Raw genomic sequence first — 25,497 nt, 5'->3', positions numbered from 1 at the left:
CAGGAGTAAATATGTGCTTAAGAAATCCCATAAGTTGCATGGACTCATTCTGTGTTCAATAATAGTGGTTAGCATGATTTTTGAATGACTACCTTAACTCTCTAGCCCACACATTATCTGTAACGTTCAACCACAAAGACCAGGGAGGTTTTTCAATGCCTCACAAAGAAGGGCACTGATTTGGTAGGTGGGTAAAAAAAGAAAAAATACATTGAATATCCGTTTTTGAGCATGGTGAAGTTATTAATTAGGCTTTAGATGGTCTATCAATACACCCAGTCACGACAAAGATACAGGTGTCCTCCTTCCTAGCTCAGTTGCTGGAGAGGGAGGAAACTGCTCAGGGATTTCACCATGAGGCCAATGGTGATTTTAATAAAACAGTTAGAGTTTAAAGGTTGTGATACAAGAACTGAGGATGGATCAACAACATTGTAGTTACTCCACAATACTAACCTACATGACAGATTGAAAAGAAGAAGCCTGTACAGAATACAAATATTCCAAAACGTGCATCCTGTTCGCAACAAGGCACTTAAGTAATACTGTAAAAAAGAAAATTGGCAAAGAAATTTTACTTTTTGTCCTGAATACAAAGCGTTATGTTTGGGTTATGCAAATCTAACATATCACTGAGTACAACTCTTCATATTTTCAAGCATGGTGGTGGCTGCATCATGTTATGGGTATGCCTGTCATCGGCAAGAATGAGGGAGTTTTTCGGGGATAAAAATAAACAAAATAAAGCTATAAGCAAAGGCAAAATCTAATAGGAAAACCTGGTTGTCTGCTTTCCAACAGACACTGGGAGACGAATTCACCTTTTAAGCAGGACAGTAACCTAAAACAGAAGGCCAAATCTACACTGGAGTTGCTTACCAAGATAACATTGAATGTTCCTAAGTGTCCTCGTTACAGTTTTGACTTAAATCAGCTTCAAAATCTACGGCAAGACTTGAAAACGGCTCTCTAGCAATGATTAACAGTCAACTTCACAGAGTTTGAAGAATTTTGTACAATCCAGGTGTGCAAAGCTCTTAGACTTTCCCTCAAAAAACTCACTGCCGTAATGGCCGCCAAAGGTGCTTCTACAAAGTATTTACTCAGGTGGGAATACAGATACTTCTGTATTTAATTTGTAGTAAATTTGCAAACATTTCTAATACCATGTTTTCACTTTGTCATTATGGGGTATTGTGTGTAGATGGGTGAGAAACTTTTTTTAATCCATTTTGAATTCAGGCTGTAACGCAACAAAATGTGGAATAAGTCAAGGGGTATGAACTTTCTGAAGGCACTATGTATGAGTGTATGAGTGTGTGTGTTTGTGTTAAAAAACACAAATTGTATTGTTTTACGTGTTTGTTATAAACGATAACAACACCGTAATAACAGCAGTAACTACAACAGAAATCTCCCCCGTCTCCAGGAGCTGCGTTGTCGTGAGGAGGAGCTGAAGCGCGCGGCGGTGGAGCAGAAGTCCCACGAGGAGTTCCTGAGGCAGAGGGAGCAGCAGCTGGCCCAGTGGGAGCAGGATGTGTTCGAGAGGGAGCTCAGTCTCCTCATCCTGCACATGAACAACCAGGAGAAGCCCAACGTCAAGAAGAGGAAGGGAACCTTCAAGAAGCACAAGCTCAAGGGCAGCAAGAACGGAGAGAAGATCAGCATGCCCCAAGGTGAGGGGACGAGGGGGGGGTGACTTGCTTGGGATGTCTTGAAATAGGAAATATTGGTCAGTTGGTTGGATAGTCTGTGAGCCAGATCGGCAGAGTAGGAAATCAGTCAATCAGTCGCCATTTTGAAATCCATTGAGACCTGGCCGAGATGGTAGCTACGGTACTTATCACTGTACTTAGTTCACCTCAGCTCACCTCACACCAATTCACGACTTCACTACCGAGTGTGCGGAAGTATCACGTACTGTACCATCATATCTTACAACGTCCAAATACCCGTTGATATTCGTTGCTAACTGCATAGGTTTTCACTAAACAGTACGTTCTAAAATAGTAGGTAGAACTAGTGTTGTTTTAGTAAGGCCATAAGCTACTATAGGGTCACTTTCTCCTGTAGACTACTCCCATTGTCTACTGATAAGAAACTCATCATAGAAACAAACCCACACTCTCTCTCTCATGCTGCGCACTCGTCATGCGTCATTTTTATTAGATTTTTCCCCTTTTATTTAACTAGGCAAGTCAGTTAGGAACAAATTCTTATTTACAATGACGGCCTACTGGGGAACAGTGGGTTAACTGCCTTGTTCAAGGGCAGAACGACAGATTTTTACCTTGTCAGCTCGGGGATTCAATCTTGCAACCTTCCGGTTACTAGTCCAACGCCTCTAACCACTAGGCCACCTGCCGTCATACGGGCACACTCAGCGTTTCTCATACAGACACGCTCCCTCTCTTTCCAAATGCGCACAGACTCTTACTGGGTGCATGAGTACTGTCTGTGTGTGGGTAAACTCGTGTATGCATGTTCAGTCTGTGTGTGTGCACACTTGTTTATGCATACGAGTGTGTGCATATGTCTGTGTGAGGTGTGTTTTGGAGGCTGTGGTCTTTCCCAGCTGCAGGGTAGTGATTTGATGGGGGGGTTGATGAGAGGGACATAGAGCCAACCCAACCACGCCTCTGGGCTTCCTGTCACCCCTGGCTGGTCTTTCTCTCTGTTGCTCTATCGTCCCCGTCCCCCAGCATTTCCACCTCCACACCCACAAAGATGCATTATCCTGCTACGCAAAGCTAGGACAGACATCCTTCAGGCGTCTCATGTTTTCGTTTAGCGTGGCCTCGCAAATTACCGTATTCTCATGGCATTACATGAGAAAGAAGTTCAGACACCCACTCCACCACATAAATTATTTTCAAGGAGAACCTAGAAAAACAATTTTGCTAAAGACAAGCACATGTTAGTTCCTTGCCTGTTCGATTCTGAGTCGAGTTCAGTAGGGCACACCATACCAAAAGGCTGTACAACGGTAAAATAAATCTCTGTTCTTATTGTTGCACAAGATCCGGTACTACCTCCCCGTTTACTCCGTTTTCAAAATGTTTTCTCTCTACTGAACAGGACCCAGGATTGTTATTTATTTATTGTTTGTGTGTGTGTGGCCTGTTCTCACATCTGGTGTATGTCTCTTCCAGACTTCATCCATAAGATCGCAGTGTTTCTGTGTGTGTGGCCTGTTCTCACATCTGGTGTATGTCTCTTCCAGACTTCATCCATAAGATCACAGTGCAGGCGTCTCCAGGGCTGGAGAAGAGACGCAACTCTCCCGATCTGGGCTCCGGCGCCTCTCCCTCCTTCGGCCCACGCTTCCGAGCAATCCAACGTGAGCGTGGTCTCTCTCTCTCTCCACCACACATACACACACCCTCTCAGTTCACACACTAGACATTGTCTGTTTACACACACCTCATTCTTGCTCACATCACTCAGCCCTTACTTTCCCTCTCTCCTTCTCTCTCGACTGGGACAATGGCTGTCCCAGTCCAAATATTATCTGACTTTGTTTTAATAAGGGATCAGCAGCGTATTTGCTTTAGCCTTCAGTTCTATGTCTGCAGTGTCCTCTTTCTACCAGATAGGGGAGTCCTTCCTCCATGTGTTAGAATGTCAGCATTTTTACATGCATGTCCTGTTCCACATAAAATGCCTTTTTACTGTATTAGATACCAGCCAGAATGAATTGGTCTGAGTGAGACTGTGTTGCATTTGAGTAAGAGCACTGTTCTGGAGTCAGCGCTAAAGACAAACGCGAATGACTGTTTCCCCTTAGTGGGGGGGGGGGTCTCCCCATAGATCACACACGTCTACAGGAATGTGCTGTGTCGGATCAGACAAAGGGGTTTTCCCAAAATTCCCCATAAAATAGGCCTAACCACTGCGGTTGAGTTTAAGAGCACAATTTAATTTATATGAATTATTTTATTGGTTTAGCAGTTTCAAAAAACATCTGTTTGATTCATTTATGCATTTAAAAAGTGGGTTGGATTCATGGCTCGGTAATAGCGTGTCTGCTTAATGGTAATTGTCACGGCTTGAGAGTGCGGCTGTCATTAAAATGTATTTCCTTATTTAGCAAACATCTGTGCTAGCAATGTCAAAGCAGACGATGACTCACTGAATCCTGGGGGCCATATGGGTAGAATTGTGTTAGCGCTTTAGCGTCTTGCTAGCGTCTTCTCACAGTATCGCTCCGTAGAGATTTCAGAGATGTCGTGCCTGACACGAAGTTGATAGCACTTTGCGTCTCCGAGTCCGACGCCGAGAGAGCTGTTGAGAATCATGCGGTGTTTGTTTAACATTAGCGTAACGCTCACACAGAGTTAGTGTCGCTAGCCCCATGGGGGTTAGAAAGTCTGCTGTAAGTGTGTCAAGCACCAGGTGGAGTCTAACTTCTGTTTTTGCTCTCTTTGTTCCCCCCCATTCTTCGTCGCTCCCCCCCTCTCTCCCCTTTCTCTCCCCGTGTGCTTGCCTCCGCTGTTCCACACTGTTCCAGTGACATGTGAAATCTTGGTTTGAGCCCAGAGCACATCACCTGTTCTGGTGCAAGGTGGCACACGTGTATCCCAGCTGGAGAAATGTGTTGTACAAGACCCAGTTGTTCCACTCTGTTTGATTGTTGTGTGTCACTGTCACCAGCTTATGTCATGGTGCTTGTATCAGAGGGGGTCTTGAAATGAAATGTATTGTGTGTGTTCATGTAAGTGTTTATTTTAGTTTATGAATGCTCTCTCTCTCTCTCTCTCTCTCTCCATCCCTCCTCCTCTCCAGTGAGCCCCAGTGAGAACAACAGGGCGTTTGGCCTGAGCTCTATGTGGCCCCTGGAGGGCCCTCCACACAACAAGCAGGCTAATGGGGACCGTCTGGGCCCTCACTGGAGGCCCCAGAGCCCAAAGAGCCCCAAGAGCCCCAAAGTCCTTCGCTTAAGCCCCCAGGAGAGCAGGTAGTAACCCTCTCCCTCACACCCCTCCATACACAGGGCCAGATATGGCCTTTTTTTTTTACCGTATTAGCTAAAGCAGAACTAGTGTGTTTTGAAGTCATTGTGTGTGTGTATTCCAGTCTTTCAATGAGAGCCAAGCTCCTGGATATGGACAGCAATGAGAACGGAGACTCCAAGGATGACTTTGAGGAGTACAGACCCTCCACGCCACAGCCTGCCCAAAACGGTATGCTCTTCACCACTACCATATTCACATGCAAACACATCACCTCTAGCCAAACTAAGTGGGTCATAGCTGATTGTAAATTCAAAATTAGTATTCTGTATTCATGAGCTGACCGACCTACCTCGCTTTCTCCCTCTCGCTACCACCATCTCTTTCCCTATTGCTCTCAATCTCTCTCGCTCTCCATCCCTCTCGCTCTCCATCCCTCTCGCTCTCCATCCCTCTCGCTCTCTTGTCCTTGCCTCTTCCTCTTGAAATATCATATCATTGTCTCTTTCATCTAATAAAATCTCATAATGTTTAAATTATATTATTATATATTTTATATTTATTTTATTGCTATCTCTCGCTCTCCATCTCTCGCCCCTTCTCTCTCTCCATCTCCCCAGGCTCCTCAGTGAAGGAGCCCCCCAGGCCTTCTCTATCTCATGGGGACTCGGGCAGCGAGGAGGGGCTGGAGGGGAGTTCCCCGGCCGGTTCCCCAAGGCCTGAGCACCGCTCCCTGGGAGGCCTGCTGAGGAGCACCCACCGGGCCCTACTGGGAGGAGGCTCTCTCCTGGCCTCCGTGGCCCTGGGACGACACCTGGACGTGCCCCACATCCCCCCCAGGGTGCCCCCCCGGACTAACCCCCACCACCACTCCCTGCAGGAGGTCAACATCACGGCCCCCAAAGTCCCCTCCTCGGACCCCCCTGTGGTGGATGACCTTATAACCTTCTCCAGCTCGGAGCCCCTACCCCGGCCCCTCTTTGACTTCCCCTGTGCCCTGCACGCCCCTGAGGTGAAGCCCCTGCCCCTCACGCCGCCTCCCCCTCACCCCCGGGAAAGGGCCTGCCACAGGCACACCCAGGCCCCCCCAGACACCCCAGAGCCCCCAGGCTGCCCGGAGCCTCCATCACCAGACCCAGGAACAGGCCAGCCCAGGGGAGTGGGTCTGCGACAGGCATGCCCGGAGTCCCCAGCAGCAGAGCCAGGTCCTGGGTCAGGTTAGCCCAGCAGAGTGGGCCCCTTCCCCCCACCACACCAACGGGGCGCCTGTCTCTGACGCCTGGGGCCACGGGGCGGACAGGAGGAGGAGGTCCAGCCAAAGCCTGCTCTCCGCCTCTCAACTAGGTGAGGGTAAACACACGTGCACAAATACAAATGCATGCAATGCGAGCAACACATTGATGCAAGTACAGAAATACATACACACACACACACACACAAACTCCCCCCCCACCCCCCCCGACAAAAACTAACATCTTATCCATAGGCTTACATGTACGTAAGCGCAGCTCAGCTCTGACCGTTACTTTTCCAGTCAGTCATTTACCGATGGTGGAACGGGAGCACTGTAAATGTCATGGATTCTCACAGCGAATCGAAGGGGTGTTTTTAAAGCGTTGCCCTCCGGTGCCGTTTTGATATGCAAACTTCATATCTAGTCGCAACAGTGTTCTCTCTGAGGATGCCGTCTTGGAACAGCCTTGAGCTGATCATCAAGCCTGCGTCTGCTTGTAGTGCTGCTAATAACTTTCATCTTAGAGCTAGAATCAAACATCTCATCAACTCCTGACATGCACGCGGAGGTGAAAGGTGCATAAAACAAATAACAAAGCTATTACCGTATGCCCGAATATGTTATGTTTATTTTTTTGTTGTTGTTCTGATATTGACTTACAAAACACACAGGTTGTTATAAAGTTGTTGGCAGCATAGAAATGAAATTACTGGAACTGGGGGAGAGAAAAAAAACTCTGACTGCAGCAAATTGACTGCAATCTCATGGGTCCACTCAATATGCCTGAGTGATTGTGTTTCTATGCTTTTGTGTGTGTTTTTTTTGTTTTGTTTGTTTTAATAGGTTAAGTTCCAAATGGCACCCTATTCCCTATATAGTGCAATACTTTTGACCAGGGCCCAAAGGCAATAGGGTGCCATTTGGGAGGCGGCCTTGGAGAGCTAACGACAGAGGATTTGTTTTTGTTGACTGAAAGGGATGTTTGGTCGGTTCTCCGTCGTGGAGTTGTTGATTGCGGTTCCGTGTCAGCTGAACTCCTTAGCACCTCCAGAGAGCTGTCTCAGATCGAACACCCGCACCCACACCTTTGGGTTTCCGCCTCACCTTTTCAACCCTATCGTCTGCACGCAAGCTCGTCTCGCTTCAGTGCTTCTTCAATGCCCCATTAGGATCTACTCTCCACCGCGGGGCTCCCGAGTGGCGCGGCGGTCTAAGGCCCTGCATCTCAGTGCTGGAGGCGTCACTACACATCCTGGTTCGATTCCAGGCTGTATCACAACCCGGCCGTGTTTGGGAGTCCCATAGGGCGGCGCACAATTGGCACCACCATCGCCCGGGTTAGGCCGGGGTAGGCCGTCATTGTAAATAAGAATTTGTTGTTAACTGACTTGCCTAGTTAAATAAAAATAAATAAATAAACTGAAAGTGGGGCTTTTGTCAGTCTGCAATGTTAGACTAAGAAGAAAATGTCTGCACACTTATTTGATGCATTTTAGTGAAACGGTATATACATATTTATTATCTCTGTCATCTCTCTCTCTCTCTCTCGCTCTCTCTCTCTCTCTCTCTCTCTCTCTCTCTCTCTCTCTCTCAGTTTTAGACCTCCCCCTTTGCCAGGACAGTCTGGAGTCAGAAGACAAGCCCTCTGCAGTCCCCTTCTCCCTGTTCCCTGACCCTCGCCTCTGGAGCCCGAAAACACGTCGCCTGGAGGTCAACGTCGTCCCACGCCCACGCCCCTCCCCCATCCGACCCCGCATTGACCCGTGGAGCTTCATCTCAGCCGGGGCCGGGGGGTATGGTGTTGTCCAGGGGCCCCGGCGGTCAGACTGCCACCTGCTGGGGTACCAGCCTTCACCAACTAACCCCTTCACCAACTGTGACCCCTTCCCCTCCCCGGACTGTGACCCGTTCTCCCTGAGGGCCTACCCATCGTCAGGCATCACGCCCGACACACCGTTGCCCTTTGACCCCTTCTCTGCGCCGTTTCCTACCTCCCGCTCAGCGCCCTGCTCCACCAACGGGTCCCCGACCCTGCCCACATTCCGGGTGGCACCCCTGAACCCGGCCGACTCACCGCTCATCGACCTGGGCTGGGCTGCTGCGTGCGGGGTCAAGCCCCTGGATGTCACCAAAGAGAAGACGCGACCAAGGAAGACTCTAGGACTCAAGCCCTTCAAGTCCCCTACGCAACTCCGAGACGATCGCTTCTAAACTAAACCCCCAACCACTACTCCAACCCCCCCAAGAGAGCCGGAGCTTGACTCATAAGAGTTTTTACAGACATTTTTTTTTAGGAATGCCCCCTCCACCCGCACCCTAAATGGACAAACTACAGGCTGTGTATATCCTGGGTTAGGAATGAGAAGGATTTGGAGTCCTTTTCAAAACAAAAATGCACATTACCCCTATCCCCCCCCGGGGTGCCCAAACAGTGGAGTGGTTTTGACTTGTCCACCATGTTGCCTTAGAAACCAACCAGGAAGCTAATCCTGCTAGCCATCTAGCCCAGTGACAATGGATTGTTGGAGTGGGAGCCCTGTGCACAAGAACCAACGCCTTTTATTCCAAACAAAGGATGCCTCTCTCTCTCTACTCTCCACTCCCTCTCTCTCGCTCCCTCTCTCTTGTTCTCTCTGGAGAGTCAGATCAGTGAGCATCTCCAGACTCAATCAGACGCCTCCCTATCTCCCCCACTCATTTCTCTCACTACTTTTGAAGTGTCTGGAAACAGTGGCTCGCTTTATCTGTCTGTATCCTCCCTAGCTCTGAAAGCATCCTTGTCTTGAGTGGTGAACCTACTTCAGGACCTATTTTCGATGATTTGGCTTAAATGTGCAATGGACTGGGAGCTACGTGATGCTAGTTGCAAGATGTGATGATGAAAGTCTTACCCTCTATAAGCAGAGTTGTCTCTCAAGCATTTGACTCTCTTTGCAATAGACTAGGTGGGTCAACGTGAGAGAGCACTCCAAGAATAGCTACAGAGACGCTGTATCATCCGTCTAAATTCCTTCTAAATGATCTGCATATTAAAGCCAAACAAACCCAGGACCCAGTCATTCCACTAGGAAGCAGGTAACATTCTGACGACATTCCCAGAATACGACTGATTTTATTTGGCAGGTCGACAGGTGACAAAGCATCAGAAGACGAGGGGGAGCACTGCACATTCCGTTCATGTGCCAAAGAATGCGACTGCTTCGGCCCACATTTTTATACATGTCCCTCCCTTCCCTACCCTAGCCCCTCACATTTTTCCAGTATTATGTACCAGGATTGGTTCTGTCCAGTAAATCTGATTGGATTAAATCCAGGAAGTGACTAATTGGCATGTTAGGAGGTACGCTACAGTATAATAGCCCGCAAACAAATTGGGTTGCGATCCCCCCCCACAAAAGCCATGTCATAGGAATACATTGTCTGGTCCATTCTAGGGGAAGAGAATCGACCCGCGTGGCAAGCTTTCTGATTAGTCTTAATAACTGTGCTGACGAACTGGGTGATAATATTTAATTAGGGTTGCGATAAAGACAGGGTTAATTTAATGAACATGGAGATATGCCTAATTAATTACTTTCCTCCAACATAAAGTTTGTATTTAATGAGTCGGGATCTGAAATGGGATTTAAGTGGCACTGTGCGTTTTAGTGGATTCCATGGCAGGAGGCACCTTCAATGTGATGTCAGATCATTTCCTGATCATGTGACCTGACCAGGGGCCCAGAGTTCTTACTTCCGGGTCAAGTCACATAGTCGAGAACAACTCCAGTCCTTACCTATCATTTCATATCCCACTTGTTCTCAGGGCAGGCTAACTGCTCTTCTCTTGAGCCAAAGAGATTGGGTCTGTTTTTGACTCGTGCCATTGGCTAACAGACTACTGACTGGGCTGCATCTCAACCTATAAGGTGCCTCCCCTCTCTACCTCTCCCCCGATGTGACGTGCACATAACTACTTAGAGACATAGCATGTTTAATCCAGATGGCCATTCTTATTGAGATTTGTTTAAGAGGCCTATCTGTCTTCCTCGCTATTACATATCAGATAAAGAACAGAATGTGAGCATTTACTCCAGGAGCAGTTACATGCACTATGGGATTTCAATTGTGGTTCAATTGAGGTTAACAGATACCGGCGTTGAGGTAAACCGATACTGAGTCTATAAAGACAGTCCAATGCAACTCTCTGTAGTGATGTAGTCATCACCAAAGGACAAGGAAATGGGCAAGAATATTACATCTTTTGGATTATAAGAGCATCTGCAAACATTAGTTGTATTCACATTCATCATAGTATTACATATTGGCATTTCAAAACGTCCCTTTACAGGTTGGTTTGTAAACCTGTGACACTTTGATTTAAGGCTTTAAAACACAAAATACGCCTTTTATGTCCCTGACTTAAGGGTCTAGCCCAAGGGTCTAAACCTATGTTGTGCATCAAAAAAGTAGTGCACTTCTTTTGACCACAGCCTATAGGGTCTCTGGACTTAAGTAGTGCACTATATAGGGAATACAGTGCCATTTCGGGACGGAGAAACTGTCAGTAAACAGGAAATTAATACAGAGCTCCTCGGCTCTGGCCCCCTGGCTTTTCCATAACCCATCCCAGTCGTCTAAAGCAGTGACAGGTGTGTTATTGCTTACAATACTAATCCACACAAGACCCCTGCGCTATGACCTCGTCATACAAGTCGACCGGCGCTACATCCTCCCATCGCCATTTATGGGGATTTGTGTCGCAGTTACAGCCGACCCCCTGCAATTCCCATAGCGACGGGATGAAACCGAGACTGATGGTCGCAATCGTAGCAAGAGTTTTAGGTATTGCTGCCTGTCGGTCACGTCAAGAGTCTAGGCCCTAGCCCTCATATCCGACTCCGTTCTTCAAGGTCTTATCTTTAGACTTTGATTTCCCTTAGATCCCACGCTGTCACTCAGTTGGATGCGTCAATGTCCTCAAAGGCTATAGTGTAGTACACAGAGAACCCAAACTGTGCTCACTTTATGGCCCTCTTAACTGTTGTATGTTTGCCCTACTAAGGGCAGAGTCACTATCCTGTTGTGTGATGATCTCGTGTAGATTATATCAGTTTGACTATATTTTATCATCTTAGGTCAAAAGTCAGAGTGATCCATTTGAGGAGTGTGTTTTGATCTTGGCAAGCCATCAGACAAACCGATACAGTGGAATCAACCCTTAATTTTGGATGCCATACTACACTGATCCTGTAGTGAGATTGAAAATGGACAATTTTCTTGAAGTAACTAGCTGTTAGGAGCTGAACTGACGTTCAAAGACGATGACCTTGGGAATGACCTTTCGGTTGTACAAAAACTTCAGATTCACTCATCTCTGGATAGAATCAAATAAACCTCAGGTCCTTGGCCTGTTTCCCTCTGTTTCGCTTCATGGTCTTCTAACCCTGGTGACAGGTTTTTGGACAGGAAACTACATTTCTAGAACGCTGTCGGGTCGCGCCGCTGCCCGTCCCTAGATTGATGCGGATGACATGCGGCGTTCCAATAAAAAACTCCTGACGAGTTGTTTGTGACGCACTGCCCTTTCAGGCGTTGCCTCATCTGTCATCAGGAATCAATGTCCCCATCCAGGCTGACAGGCCAAATGAAACAGAACTTTGCAGAGGAGGAGAGGAAGGTAGGCCAATGGACCATGTTACGACTACTCTACTACAAATACTGGCTTCATTCAGGCTTACTTTGTCCATTCATGTCAAGCTTTGAGGCGTATCAGTTATTAACATTAACCAAATTACTGAAACTCTTTTACTTTCACGTAGCAAATCGCATCGGGTCTACTACATCAATTTCTTCCTGCCAAGGCCTGCTCTGTCTCCTTCATGGTTAATGGAGATTTAGGGTCAGGCGCAGCTCATTTACCCAGTATCCTCGCTGCTTACCTGGACTGAATGAATCAGATGTTCATTCAAATAAACCTGATTAAGGACTCCATTACCATCCTTTCGTACCCAGCTATTATCACCAGAGGGGGGATTATTTCTCTTCGTGGACCGCATTAAAAGGCAACACCTGCCCCTGTCCCTTTGTTCTGCATGATGTCATCAAACAAAATGATTAAAGATTACCTTTACGAACTGTGGCGAGAAAATGGCCTCTAGGGAGCCAACTACGTGTCTGAGTCTAAGCCAATACCAGGTGTAGCCTAGTTCTGAAGCTAGCTCTTAAGCGTAAACATTATTTCTCATCCGTTTCAGTCTGAACATTCAAGGTCACCATCTGTTGTCCTCTTGTTCAAATGATAACACTTAAAGGGATGGTTCACCCATATTACAAAATGACACTCTGCTTACAGGGTAAGGAAACCAGTCTATGGACAAGGTATGACAGCAATCCATACTTGGCTTTTTTTATGAGGAAACGATGCATGGACCAATCTGTGTGGTTATTTAGTTCCAAGGTCTAAACGACTGTAATTGTTTTATCTAAAGTACTACTATATTTTGAATCAACAAAGAGACTTCCCCTGTACACAAAGCATATGGAACACAGAATTAGAATCTCTCTATTATGGAACTGTCAACATTTTAAGATTTTGATAGAAAGAGAAGATTATCCGGTCAACACTAATTAGACTGAATCAGATCAATTAAGTATCTGATTACTCTTTTCCTTGCCCTTTGCTTAATTTGAATAGACCTCATTACATGCTAACAAGGTTAAACGTTGCTATCAGAACAACTAGGTAAATAAAAAAAAATTTAAAAAAACTTTGCTATTCAAGGTATTTGGGGGTATTTGTAGTGGGTGGTCTATTTCAGGTGCTGCTTCAATAAAGTTTGAATTGAATTCAAATTCATCAAAGAACAACCAGCCTTTAAAAGAGGATGGTGCAATTCCCTGGGACTTTGTGGAAGAATATGTGGGACTCCCACTCGGAGAATCACAGTACTGTATAGCACTCCTTCCTGCTGTGACTGGCTCCCATCAGCTTACAATAGAGTTTTCTATAGGGGGACAAATGAGAGGATATATTTATAATGGCCCTTTTTTACACACTGGACTGAAAACATTTTGAAGAGGGCCAGAGACAGAGTCTACATTAGAATGCTTGATTGCTTCATATTTTTTGGGCGACCTGGTTTTTAATTTGTACTTTACTTTAGGTCTTCACTGGAGTATTTAAGATAAAAACAGTATGGGTGCTTCACCAGGGGCGAATCTTAACATTCCTGCTTCCAAATTGAACCAAAATGGTTTTGTATCACACACATCTCTCTAGGCATCCCAGTATTTCTTTGTAACAGAAAATCAAAGACTACTTTTATAGTATAGTTTGATCATCAAAAATATATTTGAGAGATATGTTCCTGACATTGAACAACATCCCAAACCGAGATCCCTTCGATAGCACCCATACTGTGCATAAAACTGCTATCTACCTAGACATAGATGAGGTCTTCAGTTTCACTGAAACATGGCTTGACAACAGTGGACATTTTGTGACCTCCTCCCTGTCTTTGTAGACTATCTATATGCTTTGTGTTCTGTTCAACATTCCTTTCTGAATCATTTTGTTTTGTTTGAAAAGAATATATTATGTCAGTGTTTCCCAACCCTGGATTTAAAAACAGTGGGCTATGTGATGAAACATTATGTTGCGTTGCCTCAAAGGCTGCAATACAACTTCCAGATTTGGTTTCTGCTCGTATGAGCTAAGTTGTTTTGTCGTTAGGCTTTGAGATGATGTTGTCGTTCATTGTGTTGTGTGTTTGTGAAATTTCGCACTGGGCTGGGCCTAATCATAAACTATTTTGTTGTTGTGCGTCAGAGGCGTGTATGTGAGAGAATGTGTGTACTTGTTATTTTGTTCTTGACTATTTTAATTGGGTTTAACCTGTGAAATACATAAAGGAAAAACTCAAAGAAAACAAGACCAAATAAAATGTGTAACAACCCTGAGATGTGTGGGTTTGTTATTTTAATTTTTTTTGAAATTCAAAAGCCATCAATAATAAATACAAATAAATTATTTTCATACTTTTTTCAAGATGTTATTTTTCTGCCTCAACTCATGTCAAAATAAGTCCCCCACAAGCCGAGAAGGGGTAAAACAGCAATGGTGTCTTGGCGTGGCTTGCTAACCCACATATGGCGCACATGCAGACTTTTTAATTTGACATGAGGTGAAGCAGCGAGGAAGTGATACACTATGTATACAAAAGCATGTGGACACCCCTTTTTAAATTAGTGGATTTGGCCATTTCAGCCACACCCGTTGCTGACCGGTGTATAAAATCGAGCACACAGGCATTCAGTGACTTTCAATGTTGCACTGTCATAGGATGCCACCTTTCCAACAAGTCAGTTTGCTAGAGCTGCCCTGGTCAACTGTAAGGGCTTTTATTGTGAAGTGGAAACGTCTAGGAGCAAAAACGGCTCAGCCTCGAAGTGGTAGGCCACACAAGCGCACAGAATGGGACCGCCGAGTGCTGTAGCGCGTAAAGATCGTCTGTCCTCTGTTGCAACACTCACTACGAGTTCCAAACTGCCTCTGGAAGCAACTTCAGCACAATAACTGTTTGTCGGGAGCTTCATGAAATGGGTTTCCATGGCCAAGCTGCCGCACACAAGCCTAAAATCACCATGCGCAATGCCAAGCGTCGGCTGGGTGCCAAAGACGTGGATGTTGATTTAAGGCAGCCCCCCGCACCTCTGATTCAGAGGGGTTGGGTTAAATGCGGAAGACACATTTCTGTTGAAGGCATTCAGTTGTACAACTGAGTAGGTATCCCCTTTTCCCTTTAAAGCTCACTGCCATTGGACTCTGGAGCAGTGGAAACGCATTCTCTGGAGTGATGAATCATGCTTCACCATCTGGCAGTCCAACGGACAAGTCTGGGTTTTTGCGGACGCCAGGAGAACGCTACGTGCCTGAATGCATAGTGCCAACTGTAAAGTTTGGTGGAGGAGGAATAATGATCTGTTAGTTCCAGTGAAGGGAAATCTTAACGCTACAGCATACAATGACATTCTAGACGATTCTGTGCTTCCAACATTGTGGCAACAGTTTGGGAAGGCCCATTCCTGTTTCAGCATGACAATGCCCGTGTGCACAAAGCGAGATCCATACAGAAATGGTTTGTTGAGATCAGTGTGAAATAACTTGACTGGCCTGCACAGAGCCCTGACCTCAACCCGATCGAACGCCTTTGGGATTAATTGGAACGCCGACTGCGAGCCAGGCCTAATCGTCCAACGTCAGTGGACGATCTCACTAATGCTCTTGTGGCTGAATGGAAGCAAGTCCACACAGCAACATACCAACATCTAGTGGAAAGACTTCCCAGAAGAGTGCTGTTAAAGCAGCAAAGGGGGGACCAACTCCATATTAATGCTCATGATTTTGGAAAGAGATGTTCGACGTGCAGGTGTCCACATACTTTTGGTCATGCTGTGAATGTCAGGTGAGGAAAGGCACAGTGTGTCTTTTGTATTCCTGAAATGATTCTTATGTGATATGAAAGTTCCAAAGGTTTACAAAACCGTATCGTAAACGAGAGTAATGGACGTTCATAAACGTTAAGTGTCCGAACCGTAGAACACATTGGCCGCGATGTGACACACTGTATAGTTTTGACTCAGACCCCGAGGCTGGGTATGCCCACTTGGATTCTCTAGAGAGCTATGTTTAATAGTACTTCTTTGTGGATATTTTGTTCCCAGCTGCATAAGGACCAGCCAACTCAGACAAATTAAAATTGAATTGTATTCACAAGGGGACTGTTTTTAAAAAGGTGAATAGCTACAAAACATCAATTGAAAATAAAGGTGCACAATACATTTACGTAATGCTACAACCAATCTGTAGAAGATAATATAAATCTGTACAGTGCATATAAGGTGGTGAAAATGTCAACAGCAATTAGGCCTACACAAAGTCATGCTCAGCTGAAGCATGGGTATTTATTTGAATGCTGTGTGTTCCATCCATGGTGAAACGTGTTCTACAGGTGACAGTGCACTGTGGGACTGTGTTATTGCAGTTGTGGAGACTAATGCTTTTCAGCTACATGACAAGTGATGATGAGGTGAGGAGCAGTGTGCAATGAGTGTTTACCGAGGTGTGTGTGTGCCTATGCGCACAGCTTGTATGAAGGGGGCTGAGATCACAGACCCATTCACTCCACACACACACATCTGAGAGTGTGTTTTTGTCTTCACTGTCAGTACCCTGTCTCACGTCACCTCACCTTGTTTACGCTGTGACTAAGACAGGCCTGGCAGAAAAGTCACAAGTTGTTACAATGCGTGGAAATACAGTGAGCTCCAAAAGTATTGGGACAGTGACAATTTTGTTGTTTTGGCTCTGTACTCCAGGACTTAGGATTTGAAATTATACAATTACTATGTTAAAGTGCAGACTGTCGGCTTTCATTTGAGGGTGTTTTCATACATATTAGGTGAACCGTTTAGTATTTGGTCCCATATTCCTAGCACGCAATGATTACGTCAAGCTTGTAACTACAAACTTGTTGGATGCATTTGCTGTTTGTTTTGATTTGTGCTTCAGATAATTTTGTGCCAATTCGAAATGAATAGTAAATAATGTATTGAGTCACTTTTTGTATGCTAAAATAAGAATAGAATGTTTCTAAACACTCCTACATTAATGTTGATGATACCATGATTACGGATAATCCTGAATGAATTGTGAATAATGATGAGTGAGAAAGTTAGAGGCATAAATATTATACCTCCACCCATAAAATGTTAACATCTCCTGTTATTGTAATGGTGAGAGGTTATATCTTGGGGGCATGATATTTATGTGTCTAACTTTCACTCAAGCTTTTGACTACTTTAATACACATATAAGTGAATTTATCCCAATACATGGGGGGACTATATACAAAAAACGCTGTAATTTCTAAACGGTTCATCCGATATGGATGAAAACACCCTCAAATTAACGCTGACAGTCTGAACTTTAACCTCAGTCACTGTATAGAATCAAATAGAAAATCCTGGAGCACAGAGATAAAATAACAATTGTCACCCTCCAAATACCTTTGGAGCTCACTGTACATGTTGCCCTGGAACAAAAGAGTACCATATACAAAGATAGGCTATATGGCTGGCTCAGATATTCAATGCAGTGTAACTATATGTCATATACTGAAGTAAATATACACTGCATTGAGTATCTGGTGCAGCTAATGCAATAAAGGCTATGTGTAAATTGTTGGTGTTCCTAATGTTCCATCTAGGGTCACTAGATGTAAAAGGGGAAAACTATTTCAATAGTTCACTGTCCCAATACCCAATTGTATTGTTCAGAGGGTAGGGACACATTGCACAACCTTTGGTTTTCCCATAAAGCACATACACGATTTTATATAAATATTTGAAAATGTAAAACTTAAATAGCTCTTCAACCACCTAACCTAGCAACCTCATTTCAAATGTCCATTATTCCTCCCATAGAGAGGCATGTTGCACACCCTTTATATACTTTTCTACATTGTAGAATAATAGTGAAGACATCAAAAATATGAAATAACACATAAGGAATCATGTAGTAACCAAAAAAGTGTTAAACAAATCAAAATATATTTTAGATTATTCAAAGTAGCCATCCTTTGCCTTGATGACAGCTTTGCACACTCTTGGCCTTCTCTCAACCAGCTTGATGAGGTAGTCACCTGGAATGCATTTTAATTAACAGGTGTGCCTTGTTAAGTTAATTTGTGGAATTTCTTTCCTTCTTAATGCGTTTGAACATATCAGTTGTCTTGTGACAAGGTAGGGGTGGTATACAGAAGATATCCCTATTTGTTAAAAGACCAAGTCCATATTATGGCAAGAACTGCTCAAATGTGCAAACAGAAATGACAGTTCATCATTACTTTAAGACATGAAGTATAACGACACAGGATGAGACCCAGATGCAGACACAGGAGGCAGACGGTTCGAGTCTCTATTTATTAAAATACAAGGGGCAGACAATAGGCAGGTCGAGGACAGGCAGATGTTCATTAACCAGATCAGAGTCAGAAAGGTACAGGGCGGCAGGCAGAAAAGGTCTGGACTGGGAGGGCTTGAAAACAGAGACTAGGAAAAACAGTAGCACGTAGGCTTGACAAGACGGACTGGCAACAGACAAACAGAGAACACAGGTATAAATGCACTGGGGATAATGGGGAAGATGGGTGACACCTGGAGGGGGGTGGAGACAAGTACAAAGACATGTGAAACAGATCAGGGTCTGACATGAAGGTCAGTCACTCTGGAATATTTCAAGAAGTTTGAAAGTATCTTCAAGTGCAGTCACAAAAACAATCAAGCGCTATGATGAAACTGGCTCTCATGAGGACTGCCACAGGAAAGGAAGACCCAGAGTTACCTCTGCTGCAGAGGATAAGTTCATTGGAGTTAACTGCACCACAGAAATTGCAGCCCAGATAAATGCTTCACAGAGTTCAAGTAACAGACGCACTGCCGCAAAGAAACCACTACTAAAGGACACCAATAAGAAGAAGAGACTTGCTTGGGCCAAGAAACACGAGCTATGGACATTAGACCAGTGGAAATCTGTCCTTTGTTCAAATAAAATGTATTTATAAAGCCCTTACATCAGCTGATGTCACAAAGTGCTGTACAGAAACCCAGCCTAAAACCCCAAACAGCAAGCAATGCAGGTGTTGAAGCACAGTGGCTAGGAAAAACTCCCTAGAAAGGCCGGAACCAAGGAAGAATCCTAGAGAGGGACCAGGCTATGAGGGGTGGCCAGTCCTCTTCTGGCTGTGCCGGGTGGAGATTATGATAGAACATGGCCAAGATGTTCAAATATTCATAGATGACCAGCAGGGTCAAATAACAATAATCACAGTGGTTGTAGAGGGTGTAACAGGTCGACGATACCCCTGGACAGGGCCAAACAGGCAGGATATAACCCCACCCACTTTGCCAAAGCGCAGCCACCACACCACTAGAGGGATATCTTCACCCACCAACTTACTATCCTGAGACAAGGCCGAGTATAGCCCACGAAGATCTCCCCAACGGCACCAACCCTGACAGGAAGATCACATCAGTGACTCAACCCACTCAAGTGACCCACCCCTCCTAGGGACGGCATGGAAGAGCACCAGTAAACCAGTGACTCATCCCCTGTAATAGGGTTTGAGGCAGAGAATCCCAGTGGAGAGAGGGGAACCGGCCAGGCAGAGACAGCAAGGGCGAGTCATTGCTCCAGTGCCTTTCCGTTCACCTTCACACCTCTGGGCCAGACTACACTCAATCATGGGACCTACTGAAGAGATGAGTCTTCAATAAAGACTTAAAGGTCAAGACTAAGTCTGCGTCTCTCACATGGATAGGCAGACCATTTCATAAAAATTGAGCTCTATAGGAGAAATCCCTGCCTCCAGCTGTTTGCTTAGAAATTCTAGGGACAGTAAGGAGGCCTGCGTCTTGTGACCGTAGCGTACGTGTAGGTATGTACGGCAGGACCAAATCGGAAAGATGGGTAGGAGCAAGCCCATGTAATGCTTTGTAGGTTAGCAGTAAAACCTTGAAATCAGCCCTGGCCTTAACAGGAAGCCGGTGTTGAGAGTAATATGATAAAATATTTTGGTTATAGTCAAGATTCTAGCAGCCGTGTTTAGCACTTACTGAAATTTATTTTGTGCTTTATCCGGGTAGCTGGAAAGTAGAGCATTGCAGTAGTCTAACCTAGAAGTGACAAAAAATGGATACATTTTTCTGCATCATTTTTGGACAGAAAGTTTCAGATTTTTGCAATGTTACTTAGATGGGGAAAAAAGCTGTCCTTGAAACAGTCTTGATATGTCCGTCAAAAGAGAGATCAGGGTCCAGAGTAACGCCAAGGTCCTTCACAGTTTTATTTGAGACGAATGTACAACCATCAAGATTAATTGTCAGATTCAACAGAAGATCTCTTTGTTTCTTGGGACCTAGAACTAGCATCTCTGTTTTGTCCAAGTTTAAAAGTAGAACATTTGCCACCACTTATGTCTGAAACATAGGCTTCCAGGGAGGGCAATTTTGGGGCTTCACCATGTTTCATCGAAATGTACAGCTGTGTGTCGTCCGCATAGCAGTGAAAGTTAACATTATGTTTACAAATGACATCACCAAGAGGTAAAATATATAGTGAAAACAATAGTGGTCCTAAAGTGGAGCCTTGAGGAACACCGAAATATACAGTTGATTTGTCAGAGGACAAACCATCTACAGAGACAAACTGATATCTTTCCGACAGATAAGATCTAAACCAGGCCAGAACTTGTCCGTGTAGACCAATTTGGGTTTCCAATCTCTCCAAAAGAATGTGGTGATCGATGGAATCAAAAGCAGCACTAAGGTCAAAGAGCACAAGGACAGACGCAGAGCCTCGGTCTGACGCCATTAAAAGGTAATTTACCACCTTCACAAGTGCAGTCTCAGTGCTATAATGAGGTCTAAAACCAGACTGAAGCTTTTGTATACATTATTTGTCTTCAGGAATGCAATGACAGCGTTTTCCCAAAATTTTGAGTGGAATGATAGATTCGATATAGGCCGATTAAAAAAAAATATATATATATATATTTATTTTTGTAAAAATATTTTCTGGGTCAAGGTTTGGCTTTTTCAAGAGAGGCTTTATTACTGCCACTTTTAGTGAGTTTGAGTGTCTCCCTTGACCCTAGGTCCTGGCAGTGTTGTGCAGCTTTGGAGAAATACGCAGATTTAAAGAGGAGTCCCTAATTTGCTTTCTAATGATCATGATCTTTTCACCAGAAGTTCATGAATTTATCACTGCTGAAGTGAAATCCATCCTCTCTTGGGGGATGCTGCTTTTTTAGTTAGCTTTTGCGACAGTATCAAAAATACATTTTGGATTGTTCTTATTATCGAACAGCAGTGAGGTGTCTTCGATACTGCAGTGCTGTCTTTCCAAGCTAGTCGGAAGACTTCCAGTTTGGTGTAGCGCCATTTCGGTTCCACTTTTCTGGAAGCTTGCTTCAGAGCTCGGGTATTTTCTGTAGGGAGCTAGTTTCTTATGACAAATGTTTTTTTTGTTTTTAGGGGTGCGACTGCATCTAGGTTATTACGCAAGATTAAATTGAGTTCCTCAGTTAGGTGGTTAACTGATTTTTGTAATCTGACGTCTTTGGGTAGGTGGAGGGAGTCTGGAAGTGCATCAAGGAATATTTGGGTTGTCAGAATTTATAGCACGGCTTTTGATGATCCTTGGTTGGGGTCTGAGCAGATTATTTGTTGCGATTGCAAACGTAATAAAATGGTGGTCCGATAGTCCAGGATTATGAGGAAAAACATTAAGATCCACAACATTTATTCCACGGGACAAAACTAGGTCCAGAGTATGACTGTGGCAGTGAGTAGGTCCGGAGACATGTTGGACAAAACCCACTGAGTCGATGATGGCTCCGAAAGCCTTTTGGAGTGGGTCTGTGGACTTTTCCATGTGAATATTAAAGTCACCAAAATTGTGAATATTATCTGCCATGACTACAAGGTCCGATAGGAATTCAGGGAACTCAGTGAGGAATGCTGTATACTGCCCAGGAGGCCTGTAAAACAGTAGCTAGAAAAAGTGATTGAGTAGGCTGCATAGATTTCATGACTAGAAGCTCAAAAGACAAAAACACAGTCTTTTAAAAAAAAAAATGTAAATTGAAATTTGCTATTGTAAATGTTAGCAACACCTCTGCCTTTTGCGGGATGCGCGGGGCATGTGGTCACTAGTGTAACCAGGAGATGAGGTCTCATTTACCACAGTCAATTCATCGGGCTTAAGCCATGTTTCAGTCAGGCCAATCACATCAAGATTATGATCAGTGATTAGTTAATTGACTATAACTGCCTTGGAAGTGAGGGATCTAACATTAAGTAGGTCTATTTTGAAATGTGAGATATCACAATCTCTTTCAATAATGACAGGAATGGAGGAGGTCTTTATTCCAGTGATTGATCTTATTCCAGTGATTGATCTGATGAATCCAAATTTGCAATTTTTTTGTTCCAATTGCTGTGTCTTTGTGAGTAGGTGAATGGATGATCTCCGCATGTGTGGTTCGCAGCATGGAGGAGGAGGTGTGATGGTGTGGGGATGGTTTGCTGGTGACACTGTTGGTGATTTATTTAGAATTCAAGGCACAATTTACCAGCATGGCTACCACAGCATTCTGCGGCGATACACCATCCCATCTGGTTTGCGCTTAGTTGGACTATCATTTGTTTTTCAACAGGACAATGACCCAACACACCTCCAGGCTGTGTAAGGGCTATTTGATCAAGAAGGAGAGTGATGGAGTGCTGCATCAGATGACCTGGCCTCCAAAATCACCCTACCTCAACCCAATTTAGATTGTATGGGATTAGATGGACTGCAGAGTGAAGGAAAAGCAGCCAACAAGTGCTCAGCATATGTGTGAACTCCTTCAAGACTGTTGGAAAATAATTCCTCATGAAGCTGGTTGAGAGAATACCAAGAGTGTGCAAAGCTGTAAATAAAATATTTTGATTTGTTTAACACTTTTTTGGTTACTACATGATTCTCTATGTGTTATTTCATAGTTTTGATGTCTTCACTATTCTTCCACAAAGTAGAAAACAGACAAAATAAAGAAAAACCCTTGAATGTTTGTATGTCTGTATGTCCAAACTTCTGACTGGTATTTGTATATTTAAAAAAAATAAATAACTTAAAATGTAATTTTTCCTTGACCATGTGACTGACCTTATTATTTCAATTTTTGACTTAGAATTTCAATAACTCCATCACATGACCTAGGCACGTTAAACCAACTATGTATTGTTCACAGGGTAGGGACACACATTGTACACCCTTTGGTTTTCCCATAAAGCTCTCTGGCTCGCTCAGTTTCACACAACAATAAGACTTTCTGCTCTGCAAAGTTGGACTGCCAGGTTTTGGGAATTCTTAAAGGTTTTGTGTTGAACAGTTGGTCAGATTGTCACCTCTTACCTGGACTACTGCACTGGACTACTATAGCCTCTGTCAACCCTCTTCAATATGTTCAGAATTTTGTTCTGTGTGCTCACTCTGAAGGGTACACCATTTTGGTGTTCCTGTTATGGCTCAATTTGTTTGCAGGCATTCTGATGGGCTGGCAGGGGGAGGGCAACATATAGTGTTTTCCCTCCTCTGGGTCCTTATCTTTATGGTGTAAAGTAAGGCTGCGGAACGTTGGAGAACTTTGCAGGCAGGCTGAATGCTACTTCACATTGTCTAAATGCCATTCAACTTTTTAAAGACCATTGTTGTTCGCTCTATCCTTGGATCCTTTATTTCACACCGCTGGAAACCGAAACTTCCCTACATCTGCACCAAAACCTGGGAAAACATCACGTCCACTCTCCACCGACTCCTGTTTAGGCTAGGGCTCATTTCAAGGTTTTACTTTTAACCTACAAAGCATTGCATAGACTTGCTCCCACTTATATCTCTGATTTGGTCCATCCTTACATAATGTACGCACACGTACGCTACGGTCACAAGACACAGGCCTCTTTATTGTCCCTATAATTTCAAAGGAAACAGCTGGAGGCAGGGCTTTCTCCCTTAGAGATCCTCTTTTATGGAATGGTCTGCCGATCCACGTGAGAGAAGCAAACTTGGGTCTCAACCTTTAAGACTCATCTCTTCTGTAGGTCCTATGATTGTGGCTCAGCGTTGCGAAGGTGAACAGCAAGGCACCGGTGAGAGGAAACACCCTTGCTGTCTCTGCCTGGCCGGCTCTCCACTCTCTCCCAAGACTTTCTGCCTCTGACCCCATTACGGAGGCTGAATCACCAGCCTGCTCGCGCTCTCCTATGATGTCCATATGAGGGTGCATCACATCATGCCAGGCTTTGTTCACTATATTCGGACTCCCTTGGGTGGGTTGAGTCACTGACTTAATCTTCCGGTCCGGTTTTGCGACCCATAGGAGTAGTGCGGTGGGGGAGATCTTCCTGGGCTATACTCGACCTTGTCTCATGGTAGTAATCTAGTGATCTGTTGATTTCCGTTGAGGGGTGTGGGGGCTGTGCTTAGGCAACGTGGGTGGTGTTTATCCTGCTTGATTGACCCTGTCCCGGAGTAATTTTGGACAGGTCCACAGAGTTGCCCAATCCCCCTTGTCTCAGTCCCCAGTATCTATGGTGTTCTGTGTGATCCCTCTGATCCTCTAGCTCTCTGTTTCTCCTTACACACACACACACACACACACACACACAAACACACACACACACACACACACACACACACACACACACACACACACACACACACACACACACACACACACACAGTACACAGTACACAGCGATTGATCGATCTTAATGTTGTATATTTCTCATTCTAGGTAGAACAAAGGTTTCCACCAAATGTGGTTCCCCTATGGGGACATGCAAGAGTAGTCTAAATGTTCTACTTATCAGCTATTTTTCTATGAGTGTACAACAATAATCCATTAATTTGCCATTCAGTTCCTGTGATGTGATGTACTCAGTGTTTTGCTGGAATTCTGTCATTCGTCATAGTTGTCAAATGTTTTGGTATATTAAATTGAATATTTAACGGCAATTTCTAGTGGTATATTTCTCTTTCAAGTCCTTCCGTAGTTTGAATATGAAAGGCATTGTGGTTAATCTCTTCTATAGACTCCAGAAGTTTAATGTTGTGTTGAAAAATGTGTCCCGTGATTTCACTGGCGGGAATAGATTAATCTTTTTTATTTCTAGTGAGCCAAAGAAATTGCATTTGATTTATAAAAACAGTTATTGAAGGATGACAGAAATAGGTAGGAGGGGGAGCTGTGGGATTATTTAAGACACTTTTTGAAGAGGTAGGATTTAATGTTTTCAACAGGGACTCGGCTGTCCTAGCGTCAAGATGAGAATGAGAACAGCCGTCTCGGTTGAGTGACCCGTCTTGAAGCCTGACTGGTTAGGGGTCAAGAATACCGTTCTGAGATAGCGAGAGAGTTGGTCAGAGACGGCACGCTCAAGTGCTTTGGAAAGAAGTGATTCCGGTCTGTAGTTTTTGACGTCCAAGGGGTTTGAGTGTTGGTTTCTTGAGGCGGGGAGTGACTCTGGCCATTTTGAAGTCAGTGGGGACTCAGACTGTGATCAGGGATCAGTTGATGAGGGAAGTGAAGAATGGGAGGTCTCCAGAGACAGTCTGGAGAAGGGAAGAGGGGATGGCACTGGGCGAAAAGGGTCCATATCAGGGGATATCCTTACATTGCACATTTTCGATATTATAGAGAATACAGAACATTTCCAATGCATATT

General features: G+C 44.5%; 1 protein-coding gene across 1 annotated transcript in view; it reads left to right on the top strand.

The window, feature by feature from the left end:
* Nucleotides 1-8,067, top strand: part of LOC106577540 (mitogen-activated protein kinase kinase kinase 11) — a 31,928-nt gene extending 23,861 nt beyond the window's left edge. The window contains exons 5-10 of the mRNA XM_014155656.2: nucleotides 1,430-1,676; nucleotides 3,224-3,340; nucleotides 4,786-4,957; nucleotides 5,077-5,183; nucleotides 5,573-6,296; nucleotides 7,781-8,067. Of these exons, the coding sequence (XP_014011131.2) occupies nucleotides 1,430-1,676; nucleotides 3,224-3,340; nucleotides 4,786-4,957; nucleotides 5,077-5,183; nucleotides 5,573-6,174 (1,245 nt within the window). The 3' untranslated portion in view covers nucleotides 6,175-6,296; nucleotides 7,781-8,067. The remainder of the gene's footprint in view (nucleotides 1-1,429; nucleotides 1,677-3,223; nucleotides 3,341-4,785; nucleotides 4,958-5,076; nucleotides 5,184-5,572; nucleotides 6,297-7,780) is intronic.
* The last annotated feature ends 17,430 nt before the right edge of the window (nucleotides 8,068-25,497 follow it).

This window comes from Salmo salar, chromosome ssa18 (assembly GCF_905237065.1).
Source record: "Salmo salar chromosome ssa18, Ssal_v3.1, whole genome shotgun sequence".
Taxonomy (NCBI): Eukaryota; Metazoa; Chordata; class Actinopteri; order Salmoniformes; family Salmonidae; genus Salmo; species Salmo salar.
The sequence above is the reverse complement of the archived record's forward strand: the minus strand, read 5'-3'. Positions and strand labels throughout refer to the sequence as shown.